The sequence below is a fragment of the Triticum aestivum genome, chromosome 3D, assembly GCF_018294505.1.
Source record: "Triticum aestivum cultivar Chinese Spring chromosome 3D, IWGSC CS RefSeq v2.1, whole genome shotgun sequence".
NCBI classification, from domain to species: Eukaryota; Viridiplantae; Streptophyta; class Magnoliopsida; order Poales; family Poaceae; genus Triticum; species Triticum aestivum.
This window is the reverse complement of record NC_057802.1, coordinates 520,824,087-520,851,263: the sequence shown is the minus strand read 5'-3', so window position 1 is coordinate 520,851,263 and position 27,177 is coordinate 520,824,087. Positions and strand designations below refer to the sequence as shown.

The window sequence follows — 27,177 nt, the reverse complement described above, 5'->3', positions numbered from 1 at the left end:
ACTCCTACCCGGCGATCCTCCCCTCGTCGCCCTGTGAGAGAGTGACCACCGGGTTGTATCTGGCACTTGGAAGGGTGTGTTTTATTAAGTATCTGGTTCTAGTTGTCATAAGGTCAAGGTACAACTCCAAGTCGTCCTGTTACCGAATATCACGGCTATTCGAATAGATAAACTTCCCTGCAGGGGTGCACCACATAACCCAACACGCTCGATCCCATTTGGCCGGACACACTTTCCTGGGTCATGCCCGGCCTCGGAAGATCAATACGTCGCAGCCCTACCTAGGCACAACAGAGAGGTCAGCACGCCGGTCTAAATCCTATGGCGCAGGGGTCTGGGCCCATCGCCCATTGCACACCTGCACGTTGCGAGGGCGGACGGAAGCAGAACTAGCCCCCTTAATACAAGAGCAGGCATACGTTCCAATCCGGCGCGCGCCGCTCAGTCGCTGACGTCACGAAGGCTTCGGCTGATACCACGATGCCGAGTGCCCATAACTGTTCCCGCGTAGTTGGTTAGTGCGTATAGGCCAGTGGCCAAACTCAGATCAAATACCAAGAACTCGTTAAACGTGTTATTTTAAAGTAACCGCGAACGCCGACCAGGGCCAGACCCACCTCTCTCCTAGGTGGTCTCAACCTGCCCTGTCGCTCCGCCACAAAGTAACAGTCGGGGGCCGTCGGGAACCCAGGACCACCTCTACCGGGATGGAGCCACCTGCCCCTTCAGCCCCCACATCGGAATCACATGCGGGTACTCAACGAGTCGACCCGACTTTAGTCACCTGTATAGTATGTATGTATATATGTATATACCCGTGATCACCTCCCGAGTGATCACGGCCCGATAGTATAGCATGGCAGACGGACAAGAATGTAGGGCCACTGATGGAACACTAGCATCCTATACTAAGCATTAGGATAGCAGGTAAAGGTATCAACAATTGTAGCAACAATGACAGGCTATGCAGCAGAATAGGATTAACCGAAAGCAGTAACATGCTACACTACTCTAATGCAAGTAGTAGAGAGAAGGAATAGGCGATATCTGGTGATCAAGGGGGGGGGGCTTGCCTGGTTGCTCTGGCAAGAAGGGGTCGTCAACACCGAAGTCGTACTGGGTAGCAGCGGCGTCGGTCTCGGTGTCTAACGACGGAAGAGGAGGAAGAAACAATAAATATAATGCAAACATAAGCATGACGATGGAAGACATGACAATGCGCGGTGCTAGGCGTGCCCTAACGCGGTAGGAGGTGGTACCGGCGAAGGGGGGAAACATCCGGGAAAGTATTCCCGGTGTTTCGCGTTTTCAGATGGATGAACCGGAGGCGGAAAGTTGCGTGTTTGCTATGCTAGGGATGTGTGGCGGGCGAACGGGTCGCGTATTCGGATTCGCCTCGTCGTTCTGAGCAACTTTCATGTAGAAAACATTTTCATCCGAGTTACGCATTATTTTATATTAATTTCTAACGTTTTAATACATTTTCTGGAATTAATATTATTTCGGAATTTAAATAGTTAAATGCTATGGGTACACATAAGTGTACCTAGAGGTGTACACATGGGGCTGACTGGTGGGGACAGGGGGCTGAGTCAGCAGCCCAGTCAGCAGTCAAAGTTTGACTGTTGACTGGTCAAACTGAGCAGTGGGTCCCCCCTGTCATAGTCACCGGAGATAGCTAAGGCAATTAGTTCTAACTTAACAGATTAATTAGAATTAAGTTAATTAAGCAAACTTAATTAATTAATTAATTATTATTATTATTGTCTTTTCATTTTATCTTCTTTTTTGTTTTCGTCCAAAAGAGAGGGGAAAAAGGCGTGGCCCCCGACTGTCATTGGCCTGGGGCCAACCGGGCGATCAAACAGGCGCTGGGCACTGGGCGTCGGATGCCGCCCGTTTGGCGAAGCCGTGTGGGGCTGGCTGGCGGCAAGCAGCGGTGGAGGTGGGGCGGTGCGGTGAGCGACGTGGCCGGGCGGAGCCGGGCGCTGGCTGACCGGAGCGACGGCGGCCAGTGGCGGCTGCGAGTGGCCGCGATGGGAGCGGGAGGCGGCGACGCAGCGGGCGCGACAAGCAGCCGGCGAGCATGACGAGTTGGACAAGCGAGAGGGGCGGCAGGCCGGAGCGGGCAACGGGGCGCCGGAGCGCGCGAGCAGGGGCGGACGACGGACGATGGCCAGGTGAGCGAGCGCGAGCGGGGCGGCAAGCCGCGGCGCGCTGGGCTGCGGGCGCGCACGGCTGTGTGGCGGTTGCGGGCGCGCACGGGGCGCGGGCACGACGTGGTGAGCGCGGGCGAGCGGCGATGACCGCAGCCAAGATAGAGAGAGGGGGAGGGCGTGGCCCTCACCGGCGTTGCAGGGGTACGGGGGGGGGGGCGGCGAGGCTCGGTGGAGGCCGTTGAGGAGGAAGACGGGGACGGTCTGGCGACGGGGTCGGGGAGGCGACGGGAGGCGCGGGGCGTCGGGGGCGTCGGCTGCCCCGACCAGATCCACGCGGGGCGGAGGGTTGAGAAGGCGGGCGTCGGCGATGGTCGTAGGTGACGGTTCCTCGGGCGCGGGCACGCCGGCGAGGTGGGACTCCGGCGCGGCAAGGGGTCGGGCGCGGGGTGCTTGGCGACGCTGGAGAACGAGAGCGGGTGGGGGTCTCGGTCAGGAGGAGTGGGGGGTTCGTGTGGGAGGAGTGGGCGGTCGTGCGAGGCGACGGGGATGATCCCGATCCAGATCTGGATCGGTGGGGGAAGTGTGGGGGTGATTGCCCTAGGGTTCGATCGGGGTGGGGGATATGGGCGCGGCTGGTGGGCCGGCCTGGTGGCCTGCTGGGCCGTGGCCCAGTGGGGGGGCTTTTCTCTTTTCCTTTTCTTTTCTTTACTATTTTTATTTTAGTTTTTGTTAGTTTAGTTTTTTTAAAATACCAAGTTAGCACCTAAATTAGTAACATCAAAATAGGCCACTGCCAAACCTAGTTTGGACAAAAATAATTTAGTTTAATATTTTTATATTTTCGAAAGCAATTAAATTATTATTTTAGCCACTGTTTTTAATTAGTTTAGGGCATTTAAACACTTTGTAAAAGGTTGGTTCCACCACCAAAACTAGTTAGGGATTATTTGCCACATGATGAACATTTTAGTTTTAATGTTTCAAAACTTTTATTGTTGGCCCCTATTTCAAATTTGAATTTGGATCGGTTATGAACTAATGTGAGATTAGCAATAGTGATCGTGGTGATGTGGCATCATTAGCAGGGCATTACTGTAGCGTAAATATCCGGGCGTCACAATTCTCCTCCACTACAAGAAATCTCGTCCCGAGATTTAAGAGGCGTAAGGGGGGGGGGGAGGTTCTGGTTACGAAATTCTAGCGAGTGTTCTCGGTCTTAGTTGATCTTCTCGAAGAACTTGTTCCCTTCCGTTGACATATGCATTCCTCTGTTCCAGGTCATCATGATGAAGTCGTAATCCTTCCTTCGGGAGTTCCATCGTACTTACGAAAGAATAAAAGGGGGTATTCCGGGAGAACGGACCTCGGCAAGGTTGACTATCTGGTCGATAACATCGGGGAGGGTGGCGGAAAGTAACTCTCGAATTGAAACTTAAGAAAGTATCGAGAGCAAAGTAAGGAGGTACCATGGGAAGTTTCAAGCGGGTAGGCAATCATTCGATGCCTGAAATAGGGCGTGAAAGGGGCTCAAGGCAACGGAAATAAGTATTGTGCACGATACCAGAATTGATCACTAGGAAGGTGACCCGTGAATTACATACGAAATCAAGTGCGAGGAACAACTTTGGCAACAGGGGTGTACAGGAGAGTCAGGTTTCGATCATGTGGAACTGTGGTTATGGGCCCACCATGTGGGTTAAAAGTAGGAAGGGCGGTGACGTCTTGCACGATCATGTAAGCAAGGCATGTCAGAGGATAGCCTGTCAGTTATGTCGGCATCAACGCCGGTACCAAGGGCGAGGGACGAGGAGAACCATTTTCCTGCTCGTTGAACGAGGCGGACCAATAGGCAAGGTTCTCGTCCATCGGTGGCTACCGGAGTGTCATCAACAATAGTACCAGGGTCTTGCTAACAGAATTGTACACCGAGGTGTTTACATAAGCAGGAGAATATTACTGCTTAGATCATATAGATCACAAGAAACGTTAAACCAACCAATGGAAAGAAAAATGTGATCATTAGATTAATCAGAACAACGGAAAGGAAAATGTGTTTAAACACACATTTCAGAGGTATATCCTTCCCAAGGACAAGCAGAGCATGATATCCATGACAGGATAGAAAGTAGAAAACCATTTAGGTAAGGGGAGAGGAATTTCATGACATTACCCAAACAACGTTGTTTGAATAATTGATAAAGAAAAATTATCATTGTGCTTCAAATGTTCTTATTGATGATCGGAGTACCACAAACATGCTTTGAGATAGCATTGACATGGTCTTCAAGCAAAGGTCGGACTTTGGATACACAAAGGATTCATCCGGAACAACTTGTAGAATAAGTTTTACAATTTCATCATGTAAGAATGGATAACCTTGCCAAAAAGGAAACTATAACAATAGGTCCTCCGGCCAGGTGTGCTAGGCATGACATCACCTTACCGGGTCATATAAAGACCAATGTTATAACTCTTGGAAATATGTTCCAACCATCATATCTGACCGAGATTCAGATCTGATCGGTGTCAGGATACCTCGGACTCAGGATGCCTGAGAAGGAAAGGTGCAACACAAATTGACGTGAAGACATTGTAAGATTCTCGGGAAATGAACTATGGAAGCGAGTTCCGAACAAGGGTTCATCATTAAGCCAAGGAGAGGACGAGGAGGTGGCTGATGGACTCAGCGACAATTCATCGAGGTTTCCAAAAAGATGGATTTCCACAATTATGTGAACAAGGAGATAACATTTGTCAGATCAAATGATATAATGAGGTATGTTCGAGGAAAACATACACAATTAAACATTGGTTGAAGGTGCACCCAAAATACAGTCTTAGGTAGCATAACCAATGTTAGAATGGTGATTCGATAACCAATGGTCTGAGAATGAAATGTCGACCATTAACTTCAGAGCAATAAGGTTGCTAGAAGTTTTAAAATTACCATTCCATTTGTCGGTATTCCGGTTAGGAACAACACGGGGACCAAGAAAAGAATGGTGATGGTGATAAGTATCACTTATATCAAGAATTTTCAAGAGGTGGTGAAATTCCCACGACATCCTTGACATAAAAGATGGTAATACTCCAAGGTAGAACATAACATAAGCTGGATAGCAAGGAGCTCCATAACATGAACAAGTTTGTGTTGGAGGGAAGGCAATAATGTTGTTGATGATAACACAAATCCTTGAGAGGCAAGGATGGTGTTTCTCAACACGAATTCAATCGATATCCTTGAAGAGCTCAGAATGTTGATGATGATCACGACACATTTGTCGAGGGGTTTCATGAGAATATAATCAATCATCAACGACATCAAGCAAAAGGAAGGGTGAAGCGAAAGTTATCAGAACCACGGTTACGACAAAAACTCAAAATCAAGCTTGTAGTTCAAGGTGAAATGATATGACGAGGAAGATCGACGTAAGCTTAGCTCACTGTCGAAAGTGGTGCTCCGAGAAGAAGGACTAGGTGGCACAGTTAAATTTTTGCACGATAATGATATATCCGATCAGGCTTGGGATGACTTGAAGGGTTATTAAACTCGTGAGCAACAAAAAATACTTAGAGTTATTGAATCGGAGTGCGAACTCGATTCACTATTCGGTGTTCTCGGTTGACGACAACCCAGAACCCAGGAAAATTGGAATCGGTGAGAAATAACAGTTGATGAAGAACCCATAAGAAGTTATGTAGTTCCATGATATTCTCGAGATACCAGAGTGTAATACTCGACGATAGATCAAAGTAAAGGTTGGACTGGGGTATTGATTCGTAGAAGACAAATATTTAAACTTGCCCGATAAATGGAATCAAAGAAGAACAATATGGTCGTAACCATAACTGCAAGGGATCCAATTTAATGACACCGGAAGAATTACCCAAATGATTAAATATTTTGCAAGAAGCTTCCATGATAAGTTCCACATCGGATCCATGGGCATGAACACAAAGTTCAAGGTCGACTCCCACTTCTTTAATGCATAACCTTTCATTCACTGCTCTATAAAAAAATGAGTTGAGTGCGAAGACCTACCTGGTGAATTACGAGAGGAGTATGAACCTTGATAAGCTTTTGGGTTCACACAGATTAAGGAAGGCATAGGTTCAACCCATCGGGGCATCATAGAAACATACATCACAAGCTTCAATGGTAATTATCACCAGCTCGAAAGCAGAGCATGGTTGGCCAAATCAGAGAATAGGATTTACCAATGGCATTATGTATCAGGGAAAGAACTTCTCAAGGTTTTTGTATACGAAGGACACGGTCGGATGATATTTCAACAAAGGATCCGACGATCCATAACGGAGCTGATGCAAGCATCGACACACAACCAGAGGAAGAAACAAGGCAAATGCATTGGATATAGAAGCAACTGACCAATTCAGAGCTCAAATGCAAAGGAATTATGATTTTCAAATCAAGGGATCAGAAGCAACACTCTGATTAGGGCTTGATAAGTTGAATAGCCTTAGGGGTACAATTGACGACGATTTGATTGGTTGAGAACCAGCTCCAGTTCAAAATGACGTTTGAGCTGGAAGGATGAATCATAGGATCTGATTGAGGATTGCGAGCATTTGCAACTTATTGAATCAATGGACTCAAAATGATAGTGACAAAGGATACTAAATGAATATTGTTGGTCTTAAGGAACGCAACCAAAATGCAAGCACACAATTGTAGAGCAATAGCGAGCAGAGGATTACCGGAAGATCAGATAACCTCTCAATGTATCTTGTGAATCATATGAACAACGAGGGAAGAACGGATACCCGGTAATAGTGAGGAATTATCCGTAAGGGGTATTCATGTGGCAAAGAACTGCAAGGCAGTAAGCTCAAGGATTCTTAAAAGTTTGGAGAATAATTCGATGCATCTTGTAATAACAAGAGCAACTGGGAATGAAAGTAAGACGACATGTGCATGTAATTCTCCATAGGGATAACGGTGGTAGGGAATTGCAAAAGCAACGGGAACAAGGTCTCGAGTGAACACTGGAGAGTATCTTCCGAATCTTCTCGTGTAGTTGGCGATCATCTGGACTGAAGGGGCTCTCCGGGAGAAAATATTATCGAGAACCTAGAGTCAGAGTTAGTAAAATTGTTTAACCTGAATAGAAGAGATGTCAGAGTCCCAGAATATAGGTCGAGGAATAAAAGATCCTACTACCACCCAATGGCGACGTGGGCCCATAAGCCACAGTGCCATGTTAGTAAAAGTTTTAGCAATGACTAGACTCAACTTCGGCCAAGGAGTTGGAAGGGGATTACTGCAAGCAGTCGGCTCTAATACCAACTGGTGACGCCCCCGATTCAATCGTACACTAATCATACACGCAAACGTGTACGATCAAGATCAGGGACTCACGGGAAGATATCACAACACAACTCTAAAATAAAATAAGTCATACAAGCATCATAATACAAGCCAGGGGCCTCGAGGGCTCGAATACAAGTGCTCGATCATAGACGAGTCAGCGGAAGCAACAATATCTGAGTACAAACATAAGTTAAACAAGTTTGCCTTAAGAAGGCTAGCACAAACTGGGATACAGATCGAAAGAGGCGCAGGCCTCCTACCTGGGATCCTCCTAAACTACTCCTGGTCGTCGTCAGCGGCCTGCACGTAGTAGTAGGCACCTTGCTACCTCTTGAGCACTGCGTTGGTTTTCCCTTGAAGAGGAAAGGGTGATGCAGCAAAGTAGCGTAAGTATTTCCCTCAGTTTTTGAGAACCAAGGTATCAATCCAGTAGGAGGCTACGCGCGAGTCCCTCGTACCTGCACAATACAAATAAATCCTCGCAACAAACGCGATAAGGGGTTGTCAATCCCTTCACGGTCACTTACGAGAGTGAGATCTGATAGATATGATAGGATAATATTTTTGGTATTTTTGTGATAAAGATGCAAAGTAAAATAAAAGGAAAGTAAAAAGAAAAAGAAATAACTAAGTGTTGGAAGATTAATACGATGAAGATAGACCCGGGGGCCATAGGTTTCACTAGTGGCTTCTCTCAAGAGCATAAGTATTTTACGGTGGGTGAACGAATTACTGTTGAGCAATTGACAAAATTGAGCATAGTTATGAGAATATCTAGGTATGATCATGTATATAGGCATCACGTCCGAGACAACTAGACCGACTCCTGCCTGCATCTACTACTATTACTCCATTCATCGACCGCTATCCAGCATGCATCTAGAGTATTAAGTTCATGAAAACAGAGTAACGCCTTAAGCAAGATGACATGATGTAGAGGGATAAATTCATGCAATATGATAAAAACCCCATCTTGTTATCCTCGATGGCAACAATACAATACGTGCCTTGCTGCCCCTAATGTCACTGGGAAAAGACACCGCAAGATTGAACCCAAAGCTAAGCACTTCTCCCATTGCAAGAAAGATAAATCTAGTAGGCCAAACCAAACTGATAATTCGAAGAGACTTGCAAAGATAACCAATCATACGTAAAAGAATTCAGAGAACATTCAAATATTGTTCATAGATAATCTTGATCATAAACCCACAATTCATCGGTCTCAACAAACACACCGCAAAAGAAGATTACATCGAATAGATCTCCACGAGAGAGGGGGAGAACATTGTATTGAGATCCAAAAAGAGAGAAGAAGCCATCTAGCTACTAACTATGGACCCGAAGGTCTGAGGTAAACTACTCACACTTCATCGGAGAGGCTATGGTGTTGATGTAGAAGCCCTCCGTGATGGATGCCCTCTCCGGCGGAGCTCCGGAACAGGCCCCAAGATGGGATCTCGTGGGTACAGAAGGTTGCGGCGGTGGAATTAGGTTTTTGGCTCCGTATCTGATCGTTTGGGGGTACGTAGGTATATATAGGAGGAAGGAGTACGTCGGTGGAGCAACAGGGGGCCCACGAGGGTGGAGGGCGCGCCCTGGGGGGTGGGCGCGCCCCCTACCTCGTGGCTTCCTCTTTTGTTTCTTGACGTAGGGTCCAAGTCTCCCGAATCATAATCTTCCTAAAAATCACGTTCCCGAAGGTTTCATTCCGTTTGCACTCCGTTTGATATTCCTTTTCTACGAAACTCTGAAATAGGCAAAAAAACAGCAATTCTGGGCTGGGCCTCCGGTTAATAGGTTAGTCCCAAAAATAATATAAAAGTGGATAATAAAGCCCAATAATGTCCAAAACAGTAGATAATATAGCATGGAGCAATCAAAAATTATAGATACGTTGGAGACGTATCAAGCATCCCCAAGCTTAATTCCTGCTCGTCCTCGAGTAGGTAAATGATAAAAAGATAATTTTTGATGTGGAGTGCTACTTGGAATAATTTCAATGTAATTCTTCTTAATTGTGGTATGAATATTCAGATCCGAAAGATTCAAGATAAAAGTTCATATTGACATAAAAATAATAATACTTCAAGCATACTAACTAAGCAATTATGTCTTCTCAAAATAACATGGCCAAAGAAAGTTCATCCCTACAAAATCATATAGTTTAGTCATGCTCCATTTTCGTCACACAAGAATGCTCTCATCATGCAAAACCCTGATGACAAGCCAAGCAATTGTTTCATACATTAGAAATCTCAAACCTATAAACTTTCACGCAATATACGAGCGTGAGCCATGGACATAGCACTATGGGTGGAATAGAATATGATGATGGGGGTTATGTGGAGAAGACAAAAAAGGAGAAAGTCTCACATCAATGAGGCTAATCAATGAGCTATGGAGATGCCCATCGATTGATGTTAATGCAAGGAGTAGGGATTGCCATGCAACGGGTGCACTAGAGCTATAAATGTATGAAAGCTCAACAAAAGAAACTAAGTGGGTGTGCATCCAACTTGCTTGCTCACGAAGACCTAGGGCACTTGGGGAGGCCCATTGTTGGAATATACAAGCCAAGTTCTATAATGAAAAATTCCCACTAGTATATGAAAGTGACAAAACAAGAGACTCCCTATCATGAAGATTATGGTGCTACTTTGAAGCATAAGTGTGGCAAAAGATAGTAGCATTGTCCCTTCTCTCTTTTTCTCTCATTTTTTTGGGCCTTCTCTTTTTTATGGCCTTTCTCTCTTTTTTTTATTCCTCACTTGGGACAATGCTCTAGAAAATGATGATCATCACACTTCTATTTATTTACAACTCAATGATTACAACTCGATACTAGAACAAAGTATGACTCTATATGAATGCCTCCGGCGGTATACCGGGATATGCAATGAACCAAGAGTGACACGTATGAAAGAATTATGAACGGTGGCTTTGCCACAAATACTATGTCAACTACATGATCATGGTAGCATTATGACAATGATGAATGTGTCATGATAAACGGAATGGTGGAAAGTTGCATGGCAACATATCTCGGAATGGCTATGGAAATGCCATAATAGGTAGGTATGGTGGATGTTTTGAGGAAGATATAAGGAGGTTTATGTGTGAAAGAGCGTATCATATCACGGGGTTTGGATGCACCGGCGAAGTTTGCACCAACTCTCAATGTGAGAAAGGGCAATGCACGGTACCGAAGAGGCTAGCAATGATGGAAGGGTGAGAGTGCGTATAATCCATGGACTCAGCATTAGTCATAAAGAACTCACATACTTATTGCAAAAATCTACAAGTCATCAAAAACCAAGCACTATGCGCATGCTCCTAGGGGGATAGATTGGTAGGAAAAGACCATCGCTCGTCCCCGACCGCCACTCATAAGGAGGACAATCAAAGAACACCTCATGTTTCAAATTTGTTACATAACGTTTACCATACGTGCATGCTATGGGACTTGCAAACTTCAACACAAGCATTTCTCAAATTCACAGCTACTCAACTAGCACGACTTTGATATTATTACCTCAATATCTCAAAACAATCATCAAGCATCAAACTTCTCTTAGTATTCAACACACTCATAAGAAAGTTTTTACTATTCTTGAATACCTAGCATATTAGGATTATTTAAGCAAATTACCACGCTATTTAAGACTCTCAAAATAATCTAAGTGAAGCATGAGAGATCAATAGTTTCTATAAAAAAATCCACCACCGTGCTCTAAAAGATATAAGTGAAGTACTAGAGCAAAACTATATAACTCAAAAGATATAAGTGAAGCACAAAGAGTATTCTAATAATTTCCAAATCATGTATGGCCCTCTCAAAAGGTGTGTAAACCAAGGATGATTGTCGTAAACTAAAAAGCAAAGACTCAGATCATACAAGACGCTCCAAGCAAAACACATATCATGTGGTGAATAAAAATATAGCTCCAGGTAAAGTTACCGATGGAAGTAGACGAAAGAGGGGATGCCTTCCGGGGAAACCCCAAGCTTTGGCTTTTTGGTGTACTTAGATTATCTTGGGGGTGCCATGGGTATCCCCAAGCTTAGGCTCTTGCCACTCCTTGTTCCATAATCCATCAAAATCTTTCACCTAAAACTTGAAAACTTCACAACACAAAACTCAACAGAAATCTCGTGAGCTCCGTTAGCGAAAGAAAACAAAAGACCACTTCAAGGTACTGTAATGAACTCATTCTTTATTTATATTGGTGTTAAACCTACTGTATTCCAACTTCTCTATGGTTTATAAACTATTTTATTAGCCATAGATTCATCAAAATAAGCAAACAACACACGAAAAACAGAATCTGTCAAAAACAGAACAGTCTGTAGTAATCTGTAACTAACGCAAACTTCTGGAACTCCAAAACATCAGCCAAAATAGGACGACCTAGGCAATTTGTTTATTGATCATCAGCAATTGGAATCAGTATTTTATCACGTTCTGGTGATTTTTAACAATTGTTTTCGTGAACAGAAAGTTTCTGGAAATTACAGCAAGATCAAATAACTATCATCCAAGAAGATCCTATAGGTTTAACTTGGCACAAACACTAATTAAAACATAAAAACAAATCTAACCAGAGGCTAGAACAAATATTTATTCCTAAACAGAAGCAAAAAGCAAAAAAACTAAAAATAAAATTGGGTTGCCTCCCAACAAGCGCTATCGTTTAACGCCCCTAGCTAGGCATAAAAGCAAGGATAGATCTTAGGTATTGCCATCTTTGGTAGGCAATCCATAAGTGGCTCTCATGATAGATTCATATGGTATTTTTATTTTCTTCCTAGGGAAGTGTTCCATGCCTTTCTTTAATGGAAATTGGAATCTAATATTCCCTTCCTTCATGTCAATAATTGCAATCTATATCAAGAACGATAAAATCTACGGGCACATAATTCCTATTTGCAACAATAAGAACATCATTAATTCTTCCCATAGGTTTCTTAATAGTGGAATCCGCAAGGTGCAAGTTTAGAGAGCAATCATCAAAATCACGGAAATCTAGCAAATCGCACAAAGTTTTGAGAATAGTGGAAACACTAGCACCCAAATCACATAAAGCATAAAACTCATGATCCTTAATCTTAATTTTAATAGTTGGTTCCCACTCATCATAAAGTTTTCTAGGGATAGAAACTTCCAACTCAAGCTTTTCTGCATAAGATTGCATCAAGGCATCAACGATATGTTTAGTAAACGCTTTATTTTGACTATAAGCATGAGGAGAATTTAGCACGGATTGCAACAAGGAAATACAATCAATCAAAGAGCAATTTTCATAATTAAATTCCTTGAAATCCAAAATAGTGGGTTTAGCAACATCTAGGGTTTTATCTCTTCAATCCCACTTTTATCAATTTTAGCATCAAGATCTAGAACGCCTTCTAGGTAAAGGTGGATCATATTCAGTCCCATCATTATCAAGATTCATATTGCAAAACAAAGATTTAATAGGGGACACATCAATAACTTTTAGATCTTCATCTTTATTTTCATAGAAATTTGAAGAACACGCTTTTATAAAGCAATCTTTCTTAGCACGCATCCTAGCGGTTCTTTCTTTGCACTCATCAATGGAAATTCTCATGGCTTTGAGAGACTCATTGATATCATGATTAGGAGGAATAGATCTAAGCTTTAAAGAATCAACATCAAGAGAAATTATATCAACGTTCCTAGCCAATTCATCAACTTTAAGCAATTTCTCTTCAAGCAAAGCATTGAAATTCTTTTGCGAATTCACAAACTCTTTAACACTAGTCTCAAATTCAGAGGGCATCTTGTTAAAATTTCCATAAGAATTGTTGTAGGAATTACCATAATTATTAGAGGAATTACTAGGATAAGGCCTAGGATTAAAGTTTCCTCTATTCACATCCATAGATTCATTATTATTCTCAATCAAAGTAGACAAGGGCATATCATTAGGACCAAAAGAAACACTCTTACTAGCAAATAATTTCATAAGTTCATCAATCTTTCCACTCAAAACATTAATTTCTTCTATCGCATGCACTTTTTTATTAGTAGATCTTTCAGTGTGCCATTGAGAATAATTAACCATAATATTATCTAGGAGCTTAGTAGCTTCTCCTAATGTGATTTCCATAAAAGTGCCTCCCGCGGCCGAATCTAAAAGATTTCTAGAAGCAAAATTCAATTCGGCATAAATTTTTTGTATAATCATCGACAAATTCAAACCATGAGTAGGGCAATTACGTATCATTAATTTCATCCTCTCCCAAGCTTGTGCAACATGTTCGTGATCAAGTTGCTTAAATTTATAATATCGTTTCTAAGAGAGATGATCTTAGCGGGAGGAAAATACTTAGAGATAAAAGCATCTTTGCACTTGTTCCAAGAATCAATACTATTTTTAGGCAAAGATGAAAACCAAGCTTTAGCACGATCTCTAAGCCAAAAAGGAAATAGCTTCAATTTAACAATATCATTATCAACATCTTTCTTCTTTTGCATATCACACAAATCAACGAAGCTATTTAGATGAGTAGCGGCATCATCACTAGGAAGGCCGGCAAATTGATCTTTCATGACAAGATTCAACAAAGCAGCATTGATTTCGCAAGATTCAGTATTGGTAAGAGGAGCAATCGGAGTGCTAAGGAAATCATTATTGTTGGTATTGGTAAAGTCACATAATTTGGTATTATCTTGAGCCATCGTGACAAGCAAGCAATCCAACACACGAGCAAACAAAAAGCAAGCGAAAAAGAGGCGAACGGGAAAAGAGAGGGCGAATAAAACGACAAGGGTGAAGTGGGGGAGAGGAAAACGAGAGGCAAATGGCAAATAATGTAATGCGGGAGATAAGGGTTTGTGATGGGTTCTTGGTATGTTGACTTTTGCGTAGACCTCCCCGGCAACGGCGCCAGAAATCCTTCTTGCTAACTCTTGAGCACTGCGTTGGTTTTCCCTTGAAGAGGAAAGGGTGATGCAGCAAAGTAGCGTAAGTATTTCCCTTAGTTTTTGAGAACCAAGGTATCAATCCAGTAGGAGGCTACGCGCGAGTCCCTCGTACCTACACAATACAAATAAATCCTCGCAACCAACGCGATAAGGGGTTGTCAATCCCTTCACAGTCACTTACGAGAGTGAGATCTGATAGATATGATAGGATAATATTTTTGGTATTTTTGTGATAGAGATGCAAAGTAAAATAAAAGCAAAGTAAAAAGCAAAAGAAATAACTAAGTGTTGGAAGATTAATATGATAAAGATAGACCCGGGGGCCATAGGTTTCACTAGTGGCTTCTCTCAAGAGCATAAGTATTTTTACGGTGGGTGAACGAATTACTGTTGAGCAATTGACAGAATTGAGCATAGTTATGAGAATATCTAGGTATGATCATGTATATAGGCATCACGTCCGAGACAAGTAGACCGACTCCTGCCTGCATCTACTACTATTACTCCACTCATCGACCGCTATCCAGCATGCATCTAGAGTATTAAGTTCATGAAAACAGAGTAACGCCTTAAGCAAGATGACATGATGTAGAGGGATAAATTCATGCAATATGATAAAAACCCCATCTTGTTATCCTCGATGGCAACAATACAATACGTGCCTTGCTGCCCCTACTGTCACTGGGAAAGGACACCGCAAGATTGAACCCAAAGCTAAGCACTTCTCCCATTGCAAGAAAGATCAATCTAGTAGGCCAAACCAAACTGATAATTTGAAGAGACTTGCAAAGATAACCAATCATACGTAAAGGAATTCAGAGAAGATTCAAATATTGTTCATAGATAATCTTGATCATAAACCCACAATTCATCGGTCTCAACAAACACACCGCAAAAAGAAGATTGCATCGAATAGATCTCCACGAGAGAGGGGGAGAACATTGTATTGAGATCCAAAAAGAGAGAAGAAGCCATCTAGCTACTAACTATGGACCCGAAGGTCTGAGGTAAACTACTCACACTTCATCGGAGAGGCTATGGTGTTGATGTAGAAGCCCTCCGTGATGAATGCCCTCTCCGGCGGAGCTCCGGAACAGGCCCCAAGATGGGATCTCGTGGGTACAGAAGGTTGCGGCGGTGGAATTAGGTTTTTGGCTCCGTATCTGATCGTTTGGGGGTACGTAGGTATATATAGGAGGAAGGAGTACGTCGGTGGAGCAACAGGGGGCCCACGAGGGTGGAGGGCGCGCGCCCCTACCTCGTGGCTTCCTCTTTTGTTTCTTGACGTAGGGTCCAAGTCTCCCGGATCATAATCTTCCTAAAAATCACGTTCCCGAAGGTTTCATTCCGTTTGGACTCCGTTTGATATTCCTTTTCTGCGGAACTCTCAAATAGGCAAAAAAACAGCAATTCTGGGTTGGGCCTCCGGTTAATAGGTTAGTCCCAAAAAAATATAAAAGTGAATAATAAAGCCCAACAATGTCCAAAACAGTAGATAATATAGCATGGAGCAATATAGATACGTTGGAGACGTATCACACCTCCGGTGTAATAGGAGTCGTCGTCGACGGTGGCGTCTGGCTCCTGGGCTCCAACATCTGGTTGCGATAACCAGATAGAATGGAAAGGGGGAAAAGGGGGAGGAAAGCAGCCGTGAGTACTCATCCAAAGTACTCGCAAGCAAGGATCTACACTACATATGCATGGGTATCTGTGTAAAGGGGCAATATTGGTGGACTGAACTGCAGAATGCCAGAATAAGAGGGAGATAGCTAGTCCTGTCGAAGACTACGCTTCTGGCAGCCTCCATCTTGCAGCATGTAGAAGAGAGTAGATGGTAAGTTCACCAAGTATTATCGTATAGCATACTCCTACCCGGCGATCCTCCCCTCGTCGCCCTGTGGGAGAGTGACCACCGGGTTGTATCCGGCACTTGGAAGGGTGTGTTTTATTAAGTATCCGGTTCTAGTTGTCATAAGGTCAAGGTACAACTCCAAGTCGTCCTGTTACCGAAGATCACGGCTATTCGAATAGATAAACTTCCCTGCAGGGGTGCACCACATAACCCAACACGCTCGATCCCATTTGGCCGGACACACTTTCCTGGGTCATGCCCGGCCTCGAAAGATCAACACGTCGCAGCCCTACCTAGGCACAACAGAGAGGTCAGCACGCCGGTCTAAATCCTATGGCGCAGGGGTCTGGGCCCATCGCCCATTGCACACCTGCACGTTGCGAGGGTGGCCGGAAGCAGAACTAGCCCCCTTAATACAAGAGCAGACTTACGTTCCAATCCGGCGCGCGCCGCTCAGTCGCTGACGTCACGAAGGCTTCGGGTGATACCACGACGCCGAGTGCCCATAACTGTTCCCGCGTAGTTGGTTAGTGCGTATAGGCCAGTGGCCAGACTCAGATCAAATACCAAGAACTCGTCAAACGTGTTATTTTAAAGTAACCGCGAATGCCGACCAGGGCCAGGCCCACCTCTCTCCTAGGTGGTCTCAACCTGCCCTGTCGCTCCGCCACAAAGTAACAGTCGGGGGCCGTCGGGAACCCAGGCCCACCTCTACCGGGATGGAGCCACCTGCCCCTTCAGCCCCCACATCGGAATCACATGCGGGTACTCAACGAGTCGACCCGACTTTAGTCACCACCTGTATAGTATGTATGTATATATGTATATACCCGTGATCACCTCCCGAGTGATCACGGCCCGATAGTATAGCATGGCAGACGGACAAGAGTGTAGGGCCACTGATGGAACACTAGCATCCTATACTAAGCATTAGGATAGCAGGTAAAGGTATCAACAATTGTAGCAACAATGACAGGCTATGCAGCAGAATAGGATTAACCGAAAGCAGTAACATGCTACACTACTCTAATGCAAGCAGTAGAGAGAAGGAATAGGCGATATCTGGTGATCAAGGGGGGGGGCTTGCCTGGTTGCTCTGGCAAGAAGGGGTCGTCAACACCGAAGTCGTACTGGGTAGCAGCGGCGTCGGTTCAGTGTCTAACGACAGAAGAGGGGGAAGAAACAATAAATATAATGCAAACATAAGCATGACGATGGAAGACATGACAATGCGCGGTTCTAGGTGTGCCCTAACGCGGTAGGAGGTGGTACCGGCGAAGGGGGGAACATCCGGGAAAGTATTCCCGGTGTTTTGCGTTTTCGGACAAATGAACCGGAGGGGGAAAGTTGCGTGTTTGCTATGCTAGGGATGTGTGGCGGGTGAACGGACCGCGTATTCGGATTCGCCTCGTCGTTCTGAGCAACTTTCATGTATAAAACATTTTCATCCAAGTTACGGATTATTTTATATTAATTTCTAAAGTTTTAATACATTTTTTGGAATTAATATTATTTTGGAATTTAAATAGTTAAATGCTATGGGTACACATAAGTGTACCTAGAGGTGTACACATGGGGCTGACTGGTGGGGACAGGGGGTTGAGTCAGCATCCCAGTCAGCAGTCAAAGTTTGACTGTTGACTCGTCAAACTGAGCAGTGGGTCCCCCCTGTCATAGTCACCGGAGATAGCTAAGGCAATTAGTTCTAACTTAACAGATTAATTAGCATTAAGTTAATTAAGCAAACTTAATTAATTAATTAATTATTGTTATTTTCTTTTCATTTTATCTTTTTTGTTTTCGTCCAAAAGAGAGAGAAAAAAGGCGTGGGCCCCGACTGTCATTGGCCTGCGGCCAACCGGGCGATTAAACGGGCGCTCGGCACTGGGCGTCGGATGTCGCCCGTTTGGCGAAGCCGTGCGGGGCTGGCCGGCGGCAAGCAGCGGTGGAGGCGGGGCGGTGCGGTGAACGACGGGGCCGGGCGGAGCCGGGCGCTGGCTGGCCGGAGCGACGGCGGCCAGTGGCGGCTGCAAGTGGCCGCGATGGGAGCGGGAGGCGGCGACACAGCGGGCGCGATAAGCAGCCGACGAGCATGACGAATTGGACAAGCGAGAGGGGCGGCAGGCCGGAGCGGGCAACAGGGCGCCGGAGCGCGCGAGCAGGGGCGGACGGCGGACGACGGCCAGGTGAGCGAGCGCGAGCGGGTGGCAAGCCGTGGCGCGCTGGGCTGCGGGCGCGCACGACTGTGTGGCGGTTGCGGGCGCGCACGGGGCGCGGGCACGACGCGGTGAGCGCGGGCGAGCGGCGATGACCGTAGCCAAGATAGAGAGAGGGGGAGGGCGTGGCCCTCACCAGCGTTGCAGGGGTACGGGGGGGGGGGGGGGGGCGAGGCTCGGTGGAGGCCGTTGAGGAGGAAGACGGGGACGGTCTGGCGACGGGGTCGGGGAGGCGATGGGAGGCGCGGGGCGTCGGGGGCGTCGGCTGCCCCGACCAGATCCACGCGGGGCGGAGGGTTGAGAAGGCGGGCGTCGGCGATGGCCGTTGGTGACGGTTCCTCGGGCGCGGGCACGCCGGCGAGGTGGGACTCCGGCGCGGCAAGGGGTCGGGCGCGGGGTGCTTGGCGACGCTGGAGAACGAGAGCGGGTGGGGGTCTCGGTCAGGAGGAGTGGGGGGTTCGTGCGGGAGGAGTGGGTGGTCGTGCGGGGCGACGGGGATGATCCCGATCCAGATCTGGATCGATGGGAGAAGTGAAGGGGTGATTGCCCTAGGGTTCGATCGGTGGGCCGGCCTGGTGGCCTGCTGGGCCGTGGCCCAGTGGGAGGGGGCTTTTCTCTTTTCCTTTTCTTTTCTTTACTATTTTTATTTTCGTTTTTGTTAGTTTAGTTTCTTTAAAATACCAAGTTAGCACCTAAATTAGTAACATCAAAATAGGCCACTGCCAAACCTAGTTTGGACACAAAATAAGTTAGTTTAATATTTTTATATTTTCAAAAGCAATTAAATTATTATTTTAGCCACTGTTTTTAATTAGTTTTGGGTATTTAAGCACTTTGTAAAAGGTTGGTTCCACCACCAAAACTAGTTAGGGATTATTTGCCACATGATGAACATTTTAGTTTTAATGTTTCAACACTTTTGTTGTTGGCCCCTATTTCAAATTTGAATTTGGATCGGTTATGAACTAATGTGAGATTAGCAATAGTGATCGTGGTGACGTGGCATCATTAGCGGGGCATTACTGTAGCGTAGATATCCGGGCGTCACAAGAAGACACCAACTACCGCTATTTGCATAACAAATCAATACCCCGAAAAATAAGTCCCAAAAAGAGCATGTAGATGTTCCAAAGGCCACGAACGATGATCAAGTCTAGACAACACCGAAGACCAAAGCCAACCGAAACGAGGAAGATTTATCAGACACACACTTACACACGCCCTCCAGCGATACTGGGTGCATCTACGGAATGCGGATAAGACATGGAGGCCATTATTCCTAAACCAGGGAACGTTGCCACCTCGCCAACCCAACCAAGACACGAGACTCCCTAAAATCGGCCTAAACCAAGCTACCCACGTCATTATACACTCACCCCTATGAACGAACTTACACACATCCTACCCCCAATGAGCACCTCAGAGATATCGAGCCGACACAATATCTTGAGATTAACGAAGTAACCACAGCCGTTTCTTGGTCGATGGGAATGTCTCGTCCCACTGAATAAGTATCACCGGATTCACGAAAGTGCAAGCAGTAGAGTCAAATCTATGACTTGAACCTTGGTGGACCGGTTCCATCACAATGAACCCACACATCTGAGCTACATCCAGCTCGCAAAAAATGGCATGAAATTTCATAAGTTGCCAATCAAGGTATGAAACATTTCCACCCATGCATCAATCCGGTTTACGGCCAACTGAAAACCAGGAGCAGCTCACTACTCGGCAGCTCCTCCTATACCGCAAACAAAATCGTTAGTCCCGATTCTGTAGACGCTGCTTGATTGACGATGGCGTGCACGGGAGAACTCTTCGTCGGCGCGATCTGTGAGAAGGTCAATGCATCTCATGGAAGCACCTTCCCCACAGGAGGGAATGGACAGATAGATAGAACATGGGTTTCTCCCCATCAGATCGATCACGCCCATGCATACCTTCCCCAGTACGCCACAGCACGATCCGACTCTGCCGCAGGCCAAAACGATTTAACTAGTCCTCACCGTCGACGGAAACCCGCCATTAATTCCGGTGTCCAGAGATCTCACCTCCAGGCTCCAGTAGTATATAAACAAGGGCGCACCCACCGACTGAATGCCACGCTCCACTCGGCAAGTCGTCTAACACTTCAACACCATACTTCTCTGGCCACTGCCGCGCGGAAGCTAGAACCTACTGCAGTAGCTAGAAAGAAAGATGGCACAGCTCCTCCCCCTCCTCGTCCTGGCCGTCTCGCTGGCGTGGCCGGCGTCGTGCAAGCCTCTTCCGGTGCTCGTTCCGGTCACCAAGGACCCCGCCACCCTCCTCTACACCATCCCCTTCCACTACGGCGCCGACCTCGTCGTCGACACCGCCGGCCCGCTCGTCTGGTCCACGTGCCAGCGCGGCCACCTGCCGGCCGAGTTCCCGTGCAACAGCCCCACCTGCCGGCTCGCCAACGCCTTCCACGCCCCAAGCTGCCGCGCGCGCGGCTGCGGCCGCGACACGCGCAAGGACAGGACGTGCACCGCGTACCCGTACAACCCCGTCACCGGCGCGTGCGCGGCCGGGGACCTGGTGCACACGAGGTTCGTCGCCAACACCACCGACGGCATCCACCCGGTGAGCCAGGTGAGCGTGCGGGCCCTGGCGGCGTGCGCGCCGAGCAGGCTCCTCAAGTCGCTGCCGCGGGGCGCCTCGGGCGTCGCCGGGCTCGCGGGCTCCGGCCTCGCGCTGCCGGCGCAGGTGGCGTCCGCGCAGAGCGTCCCCAACAAGTTCCTCCTCTGCCTCCCCCGCGGCGGGTCCTCCGGCAGCACCGGCGTGGCCATCTTCGGCGGCGGCCCGTTCCAGGTCTCCGCGCAGCCGGGGAGGGACTTCACGCAGGAGCTCGTCTACACGCCGCTCGTCGCCGCCAAGAAGGGCATGCCGCCCGCGCACTACGTCTCGCTCGAGTCCATCGCCATGGAGAACACCCGCGTGCCCGGCGCCGGCGCCGCGGTGGTCTGCACGAAGGTGCCTTTCACCCTGCTCCGCCCCGACGTGTACCGCCCGTTCGTGGAGGCGTTCGCCAGGGCCCTGAAGGCGCAGGGCGCGCAGGGCGGCCCCGTGGCGCGGCCGGTGAAGCCCGTGCCGCCCTTCGAGCTGTGCTACGACACGCAGTCGCTGGCCAACACGCGGATCGGGTACCTGGTGCCCGGCGTGACGCTGACGCTGGGCGGCGGCACGAACTGGACCATGAACGGGCTGAGCTCGATGGTGGACCTGAGGCCGGGGACGGCGTGCCTGGCGTTCGCGCGGATGGAGGGGGTCAAGGCCGGGGACCGCAGCGCGCCGGCGGTGCTCGTGGGGGGGTTCCAGATGGAGAACACCGTGCTGGAGTTCGACGTGGCCAAGAAGCGGCTCGGGTTCGTCAGGCTGCCCTTCTTCACGCAGTGCGGCCACTTCAATTTCACCAAGACCGGCTACTAGGCCTTTTCCTGCCTTTTCTTTCGATAATAAATAAATAAATATGTACCTCCTCTACTGAACTAAAGTGCTACTGGATGCTAAGAATGTTGTTGATCATGGCGGTAGCCAGCGGCATTTGCAAAGTTGCTCTTCTTTCGTGTGTGATATGGATTCAGAGTTTCAGATTCAGAGCAAAACCATTCACTCTACAAGACAAGAAGTACAAGGGTTGGCACGTTTTAGCTCGTGTATATACCCAAGTTCCATGGACGCGGAGTATGTGATGGCGAGCACACAGGAGCTCGGTATCAGGTGCGTCGAGAATTGCTATGAGATTCGATGCATTTAATTACTGAGCCTGTTGGCGGTTCCATCGGGAGCACGGGAAGTGAATATATACTGAACTATACACATCCGACAGATGGGCCAGGGATGAACGCCGTCGACGGTCCATGGATGAGCCGTGGCTCGACGTTGTCGCCGGGGTCCTGATCTGTGGATCAGGTACAGTGGCTGCCGGAAGCGCCGGCAGTGCACGCAGTTAATGCAGTGGTTGGGCGAGTCGGTGGATAAGAAAGAGAAGTTGGATTTGTATCTTTTCCCTGTGGGGGGTGAGGCTGAGAGAGTGGGGAATAATTGACTCCGGCGACGGCGAGTGGGCAGCCCGGCGATCTCGCAGGGGTTCCGCCGACCATGGAATTCTTGCTGCAGCCAATAAACAGGTACGGATCTGCCACGTGAGCTATTTTTTACCATGGTTCTGCGCTGATTTTTTGGCTGACTGATCTATACTCTGCGCGTGATGAATTTGTGTGGAATGATTAGAACTCTGCTTGAGGAGGTCAATGAAAATAACGGGACAATGGAGCCCGTGCGGTTCCCAGTGGCCGCGCCGGCGGAGATTCCTGCTCCAGCCCCGGCCGGTTCAAGTGCGGACGCCCAGATCTATCGGCCGGAAGCATCCTGCGGGGATAAGGCTCAGGGGTCCGAGCACTCAATAGAGCAGTTGGACCCGAAGACACCAGGATGGACGCAAAGGTAGTGAACCCCCTACCCTATAAATTTCATGAGGATTTAGTAGTACCAATATGCAATTGTTTGAATGAGTTCTGCAAGTAGTTACCGATGAAAGGACGTTGGAAAAAATTTATATAAGAATTTCCGTTTTGGGTATGGTAAATACATGATAGAATGGTTGATTTACAATATATGATTGAATCAGATTGTCTGTTTACAGAACATAAGATTTTAATCTGCGCCGGTGAGCACTCTGAAGATGATCGATTATGAAAATTCAAGTGAATTGGCTGTAACTGCCCACCATCTGGCTCAGCGGTGTTGATATTCTCTAACTGATTGAATTGACTGTAACTGTCGACCATTTGGCTCAGAGGTGCTGATATTCTCTTGGTGACCCGCGCCTTATTATGTGCGTGATATGAATGGGCAGGGTGCGTGTAGGTGCTGCTGCTCCAGGAAGGCCTCCTTGTGCGGACAGGATCACGGCGCTAGAGAAAACCGTGAGGGAGTTCGCGGATCATCCAAGAGACATAGTTATGGTGCCAAAGATTGGAACAAGTTTCGACACCCTCGGAGAAGCATACGACTTTTACAATTTATACTCATGGGAGAAAGGGTTTGGTATTCGCTACGGAAAGAGTAGGCTGAACGTGAACAGGAGCAAGTGTATGCAAGAGATCGTGTGTGGATGCGCGGTAAGAGGAAAGATAGACCAAACATATATTAACAATAATTAATGCTAGGACACATATATGGTGTGGAAATTAAATAAGATATTATTTTCCATTTCGTACTACTGAATTGTTTCCTATTTCAAGGTGACCATGTATGCGTAATTATTATCTGTTAAACCAGTTACATCATATTGAAATGTCTTCTGTAAATTTTCTCAATATGTACCGTACATGTTCATCATGTATCTCGTTTGGGTGCCCTATAGAGTGTAAGCTCATCTGCGGTCCACAGTTTAAATTCGTGTTACTTGAATATGAATTTTTGCAGACTTAAAATACTGTATATTTGCTGCTTATGCCCGGTATCTTAGTGAGTGGATTTATATGTGCCATCAAATAAGTTACATATTACCTGAAGCGCACGTGACAGAGGCTGACTAGTTTAATTGTTTCGTCAGGGGAAGCCAATTGTTGAGAATACTCGTTCGTGCCGGTGTGAATGCCCATCCCTCATCAGACTACTGAGAACAAAGGACAATGGATGGTACATAGCAGAGCATCGAGATGGACACAACCATGCATTGTCACAAACATATGGCCAGACAATACACTGGCCGTCACACAAGCATATTGACGTTTACAGCAAGGATTTAGTGAAGCAGTTGAGGCAGAACCATGTCAATTTGTCAAAAGTCTACAGCATTATTGGCAGCTTTTTTGGAAAGATAGAGAATGTGCCATTTACCAAAAGAGCTCTGCGGAATTTGTGTGGCAAGATAAGCCGGGAGCAAGCAGAAGATGATGTTAGGAAAACAATGGAAGTGTTTCATGATCTGTGCTCAAAGGATCCTCAATTCACGTATCGAGTTCAGGCGGACAAAGAGGGCAGGATCAGCAACTTGATGTGGGCTACAGGGAACAGTAGGCTCCAGTACAACTTCTTTGGGGATGTCATTACATTTGACACAACCTATAGGACCAACCTGTATGACATGCCATTTGGGTTATTTGTTGGAGTGAACAACCATTTCCAGAGTATCATACTAGCTGGTGTGCTAGTTCGGCATGAGACAGAGGAAACATTTGAGTGGGTCTTCTCAGAGTTTGTTAGGATAATGGGGGGGGGGGGGGGGGGGGGAGGGCGCCACAAACAATACTTACCGGTAAGATTGGATGCAATTGTATAAGTGTAATTTAGAACTAATCCGTCTAACAGTTAGCCGAAATAAGACTAATGAGTTTAGTATGAATGAACTGCAGATCAAAACAGGGCGATGGAGGATGCCATAAGTAATGTCATGCCAAACACGGCTCACCGGTGGTGCAAGTGGCATGTGCTAAAGAAGGCAAAAGAGTCGCTTGGCCCATTGTACACAAAGAAGAGTGATTTTCGACCAGAGTTTCACAAGGTTGTCAACCACATGCTAACCATAGATGAGTTTGAGGATGGCTGGAAGTACTTAATAGAGAAATACAACTTGAAAAGTCATGACTACATGACTAATTTGTTTGAAATACGGCACAAATGGGCAAAGCCCTACTTCAAGGGGGTGTTCTGTGCAAAAATGACTAGTACACAACGGAGTGAAAGTGCAAATCACATGCTAAAGAACTACGTGCCGCCTGGTTGCCCTATACATGTTTTTGTGAGGAAGTATATGAGTTTAATTTTTGACCGTGAGTCAGAAGAAAATTATGAGGAAAAGCGGACAGCAATTGTAAGTGCAAAACTAAATACTAAATTGCCACATTAGGGGCGGTGATATTGAGCTGATCAAATGAGATATTACTTATAGATGTCTTGTTTTGCAGGGGAGGCCACTTATGCGAGAAAATATGGCAACTGAGAGACACGCTGGGAAGATTTACACAAGAGCTATGTTCGAGCAGTTTGGCCATATACTGTATGAGTGTGGTGCATATCAGGTAGAAGAAAATGAAAAAGGGAAAGAGTATATTGCAATACATACAGATGCTGCACGGCGGGAGAAGTGGTGCAGAACCTCATACAAGGTGACGGTGATTGAAGGTGGAGATGAATTTGATTGCGAGTGCGGACAGTTTGCCCACATGGGGCTGTTGTGCAGCCATATACTGAAGGTGATTCAAAACAGCATGACTACATATAGGATTCCTCTGTTTTTGTAAAACTGACCTGTTCAGCTACATGATGTAGTTCTGACTAAAAATATGTTCCCGTTTGCAGGTAATGGACTTCATTCGTGTGACAGAAATCCCAAAGAAGCACATTGTGAAAAGGTGGACACGAGATGCGAGAGATGTGCTTCCAGCCCACCTGATGCAGTACCAGAGAGACAACGCTCAGGAAAAACCATTTAGTTTCCGGCATTTCAATATGTACAAGCAAGCCATGGAGCTTGTACGCATGGGAGACTCAAGTGTGGCAGCTTACGACCGCTTGACATCACTATTCAATCACTGTGCAGCCGAGATGAAGCCGTACACGGATGTCCGAGATGGCCTAGGTTTGGAGGACAGGTTAGTCGGCAATGGTACTGTTCATAAAATGATACAATCAGGAGGCGACGTATGCAATCCGTTCGAAGCTACACAAGTCAACGACGGAAACGATGACAACAACTCGTCTAATGAGTCTGCAAATAGGATGGAGAACCTACTGGCACTTGCCAGACGGAAGCAAGTTGGGAGGCCGACAATGAGTAGGGAGAATGCGCCATATGAAGGTTTAAGTAAGAGAACTAGGTTCTGCGGGATATGTAGGCAGCAGGGACACAAGCGGACAACCTGTCCCGAACGAGGAGATGTACCAAAGCAGCCACGTAAACCAGCAAGATGCAAGAATTGTGGAGTTGAAGGACACCGGAGGAACAATTGCCATAAGGCCGCGCAACTAAGGCTGGTTTAATGCTCGAAAGAGCTATATGGTGTCCAACTTAATAAGATAAATTTCAATTTCATCCTACTGACGTATTTTTGATTTCTGAGGACTAGACGTAAACCAGGTTACCATGTATGTTTAGCTGTTATCTGTTAAACCAGTTTCATCCTATTGAAATGTTTTCTCTGAATTTTCTGAATATGTACTGCTCATGTTGACCATGTATACGGTTGTTAAATTTCAGAGTTAATACCACAATTGGTACATAAACTTGTAGGGGTGGGAACAGATTCATACAAAAACTAAAAAACCGCACATAACTAGTCCTCCAACTTGACTGTTGTAACAAATTCATACAACACAGTTCTGGAGGCGACACCGCGCTCCTGCAACACCTCCTGCTCGTTCCTCATTTACAAATTCCTAGCCCCGAGCTCCTCTCCGCCACCGCCCCTGGCTGTCCACTCCGCCGCCGCCCCTCTCTGTCCACGCTGCCGTCGCTCCAGCCACGCCACCCCCGTCCTCTTGCTTCCACCGCCGGCTCGTGCGACATGAAGGGGTCGACATCTTCAGGATGGAGGGAGCAGGTAGGACGCCGTGGGGCAGCGCCGTCGTCTGGCCAGTGTCGCCCGCTCCATGGATGCGACCTCGCGGGCGCCGAGAAGACGAAGGGCGGCGAGCCC

The 27,177-nt window shown here is 46.8% G+C and overlaps 2 protein-coding genes across 4 annotated transcripts; both read left to right on the top strand.

The window, feature by feature from the left end:
- Nucleotides 1-20,420: 20,420 nt before the first annotated feature.
- LOC123080169 (chitinase CLP) lies at nucleotides 20,421-22,057 on the top strand. The gene has a single exon (XM_044503067.1). It carries the CDS (start codon nucleotides 20,711-20,713, stop codon nucleotides 21,959-21,961), a length of 1,251 nt encoding a protein of 416 aa, XP_044359002.1. The 5' UTR covers nucleotides 20,421-20,710; the 3' UTR covers nucleotides 21,962-22,057.
- A 7-nt stretch (nucleotides 22,058-22,064) lies between these two features.
- LOC123080168 (protein FAR1-RELATED SEQUENCE 5) lies at nucleotides 22,065-26,684 on the top strand. Of its 3 annotated transcripts, none has more exons than XM_044503064.1 (8): nucleotides 22,065-22,252; nucleotides 22,362-22,662; nucleotides 22,766-22,978; nucleotides 23,391-23,655; nucleotides 24,093-24,797; nucleotides 24,895-25,352; nucleotides 25,447-25,734; nucleotides 25,841-26,684. In XM_044503064.1, exons 6-8 carry the CDS (start codon nucleotides 24,909-24,911, stop codon nucleotides 26,519-26,521), a joined length of 1,413 nt encoding a protein of 470 aa, XP_044358999.1. In that variant the 5' UTR covers nucleotides 22,065-22,252; nucleotides 22,362-22,662; nucleotides 22,766-22,978; nucleotides 23,391-23,655; nucleotides 24,093-24,797; nucleotides 24,895-24,908; the 3' UTR covers nucleotides 26,522-26,684. The 3 variants fall into 3 exon arrangements, with proteins under 3 accessions (XP_044358999.1, XP_044359000.1, XP_044359001.1); XM_044503065.1 differs by having other exon boundaries at nucleotides 23,178-23,655; XM_044503066.1 differs by lacking the exon at nucleotides 23,391-23,655.
- Nucleotides 26,685-27,177: the final 493 nt, after the last annotated feature.

Coding starts and splice junctions, on each gene's coding strand:
- LOC123080169 (XM_044503067.1), top strand. CDS start 20,711: ATGGCACAGCTCCTCCCCCTCCTCGTCCTGGCCGTCTCGCTGGCGTGG.
- LOC123080168 (XM_044503066.1), top strand. CDS start 24,909: ATGGAGGATGCCATAAGTAATGTCATGCCAAACACGGCTCACCGGTGG. Junction 25,353..25,446: donor AGGAAAAGCGGACAGCAATT/GTAAGTGCAAAA, acceptor CTTGTTTTGCAG/GGGAGGCCACTTATGCGAGA. Junction 25,735..25,840: donor TGTGCAGCCATATACTGAAG/GTGATTCAAAAC, acceptor TCCCGTTTGCAG/GTAATGGACTTCATTCGTGT.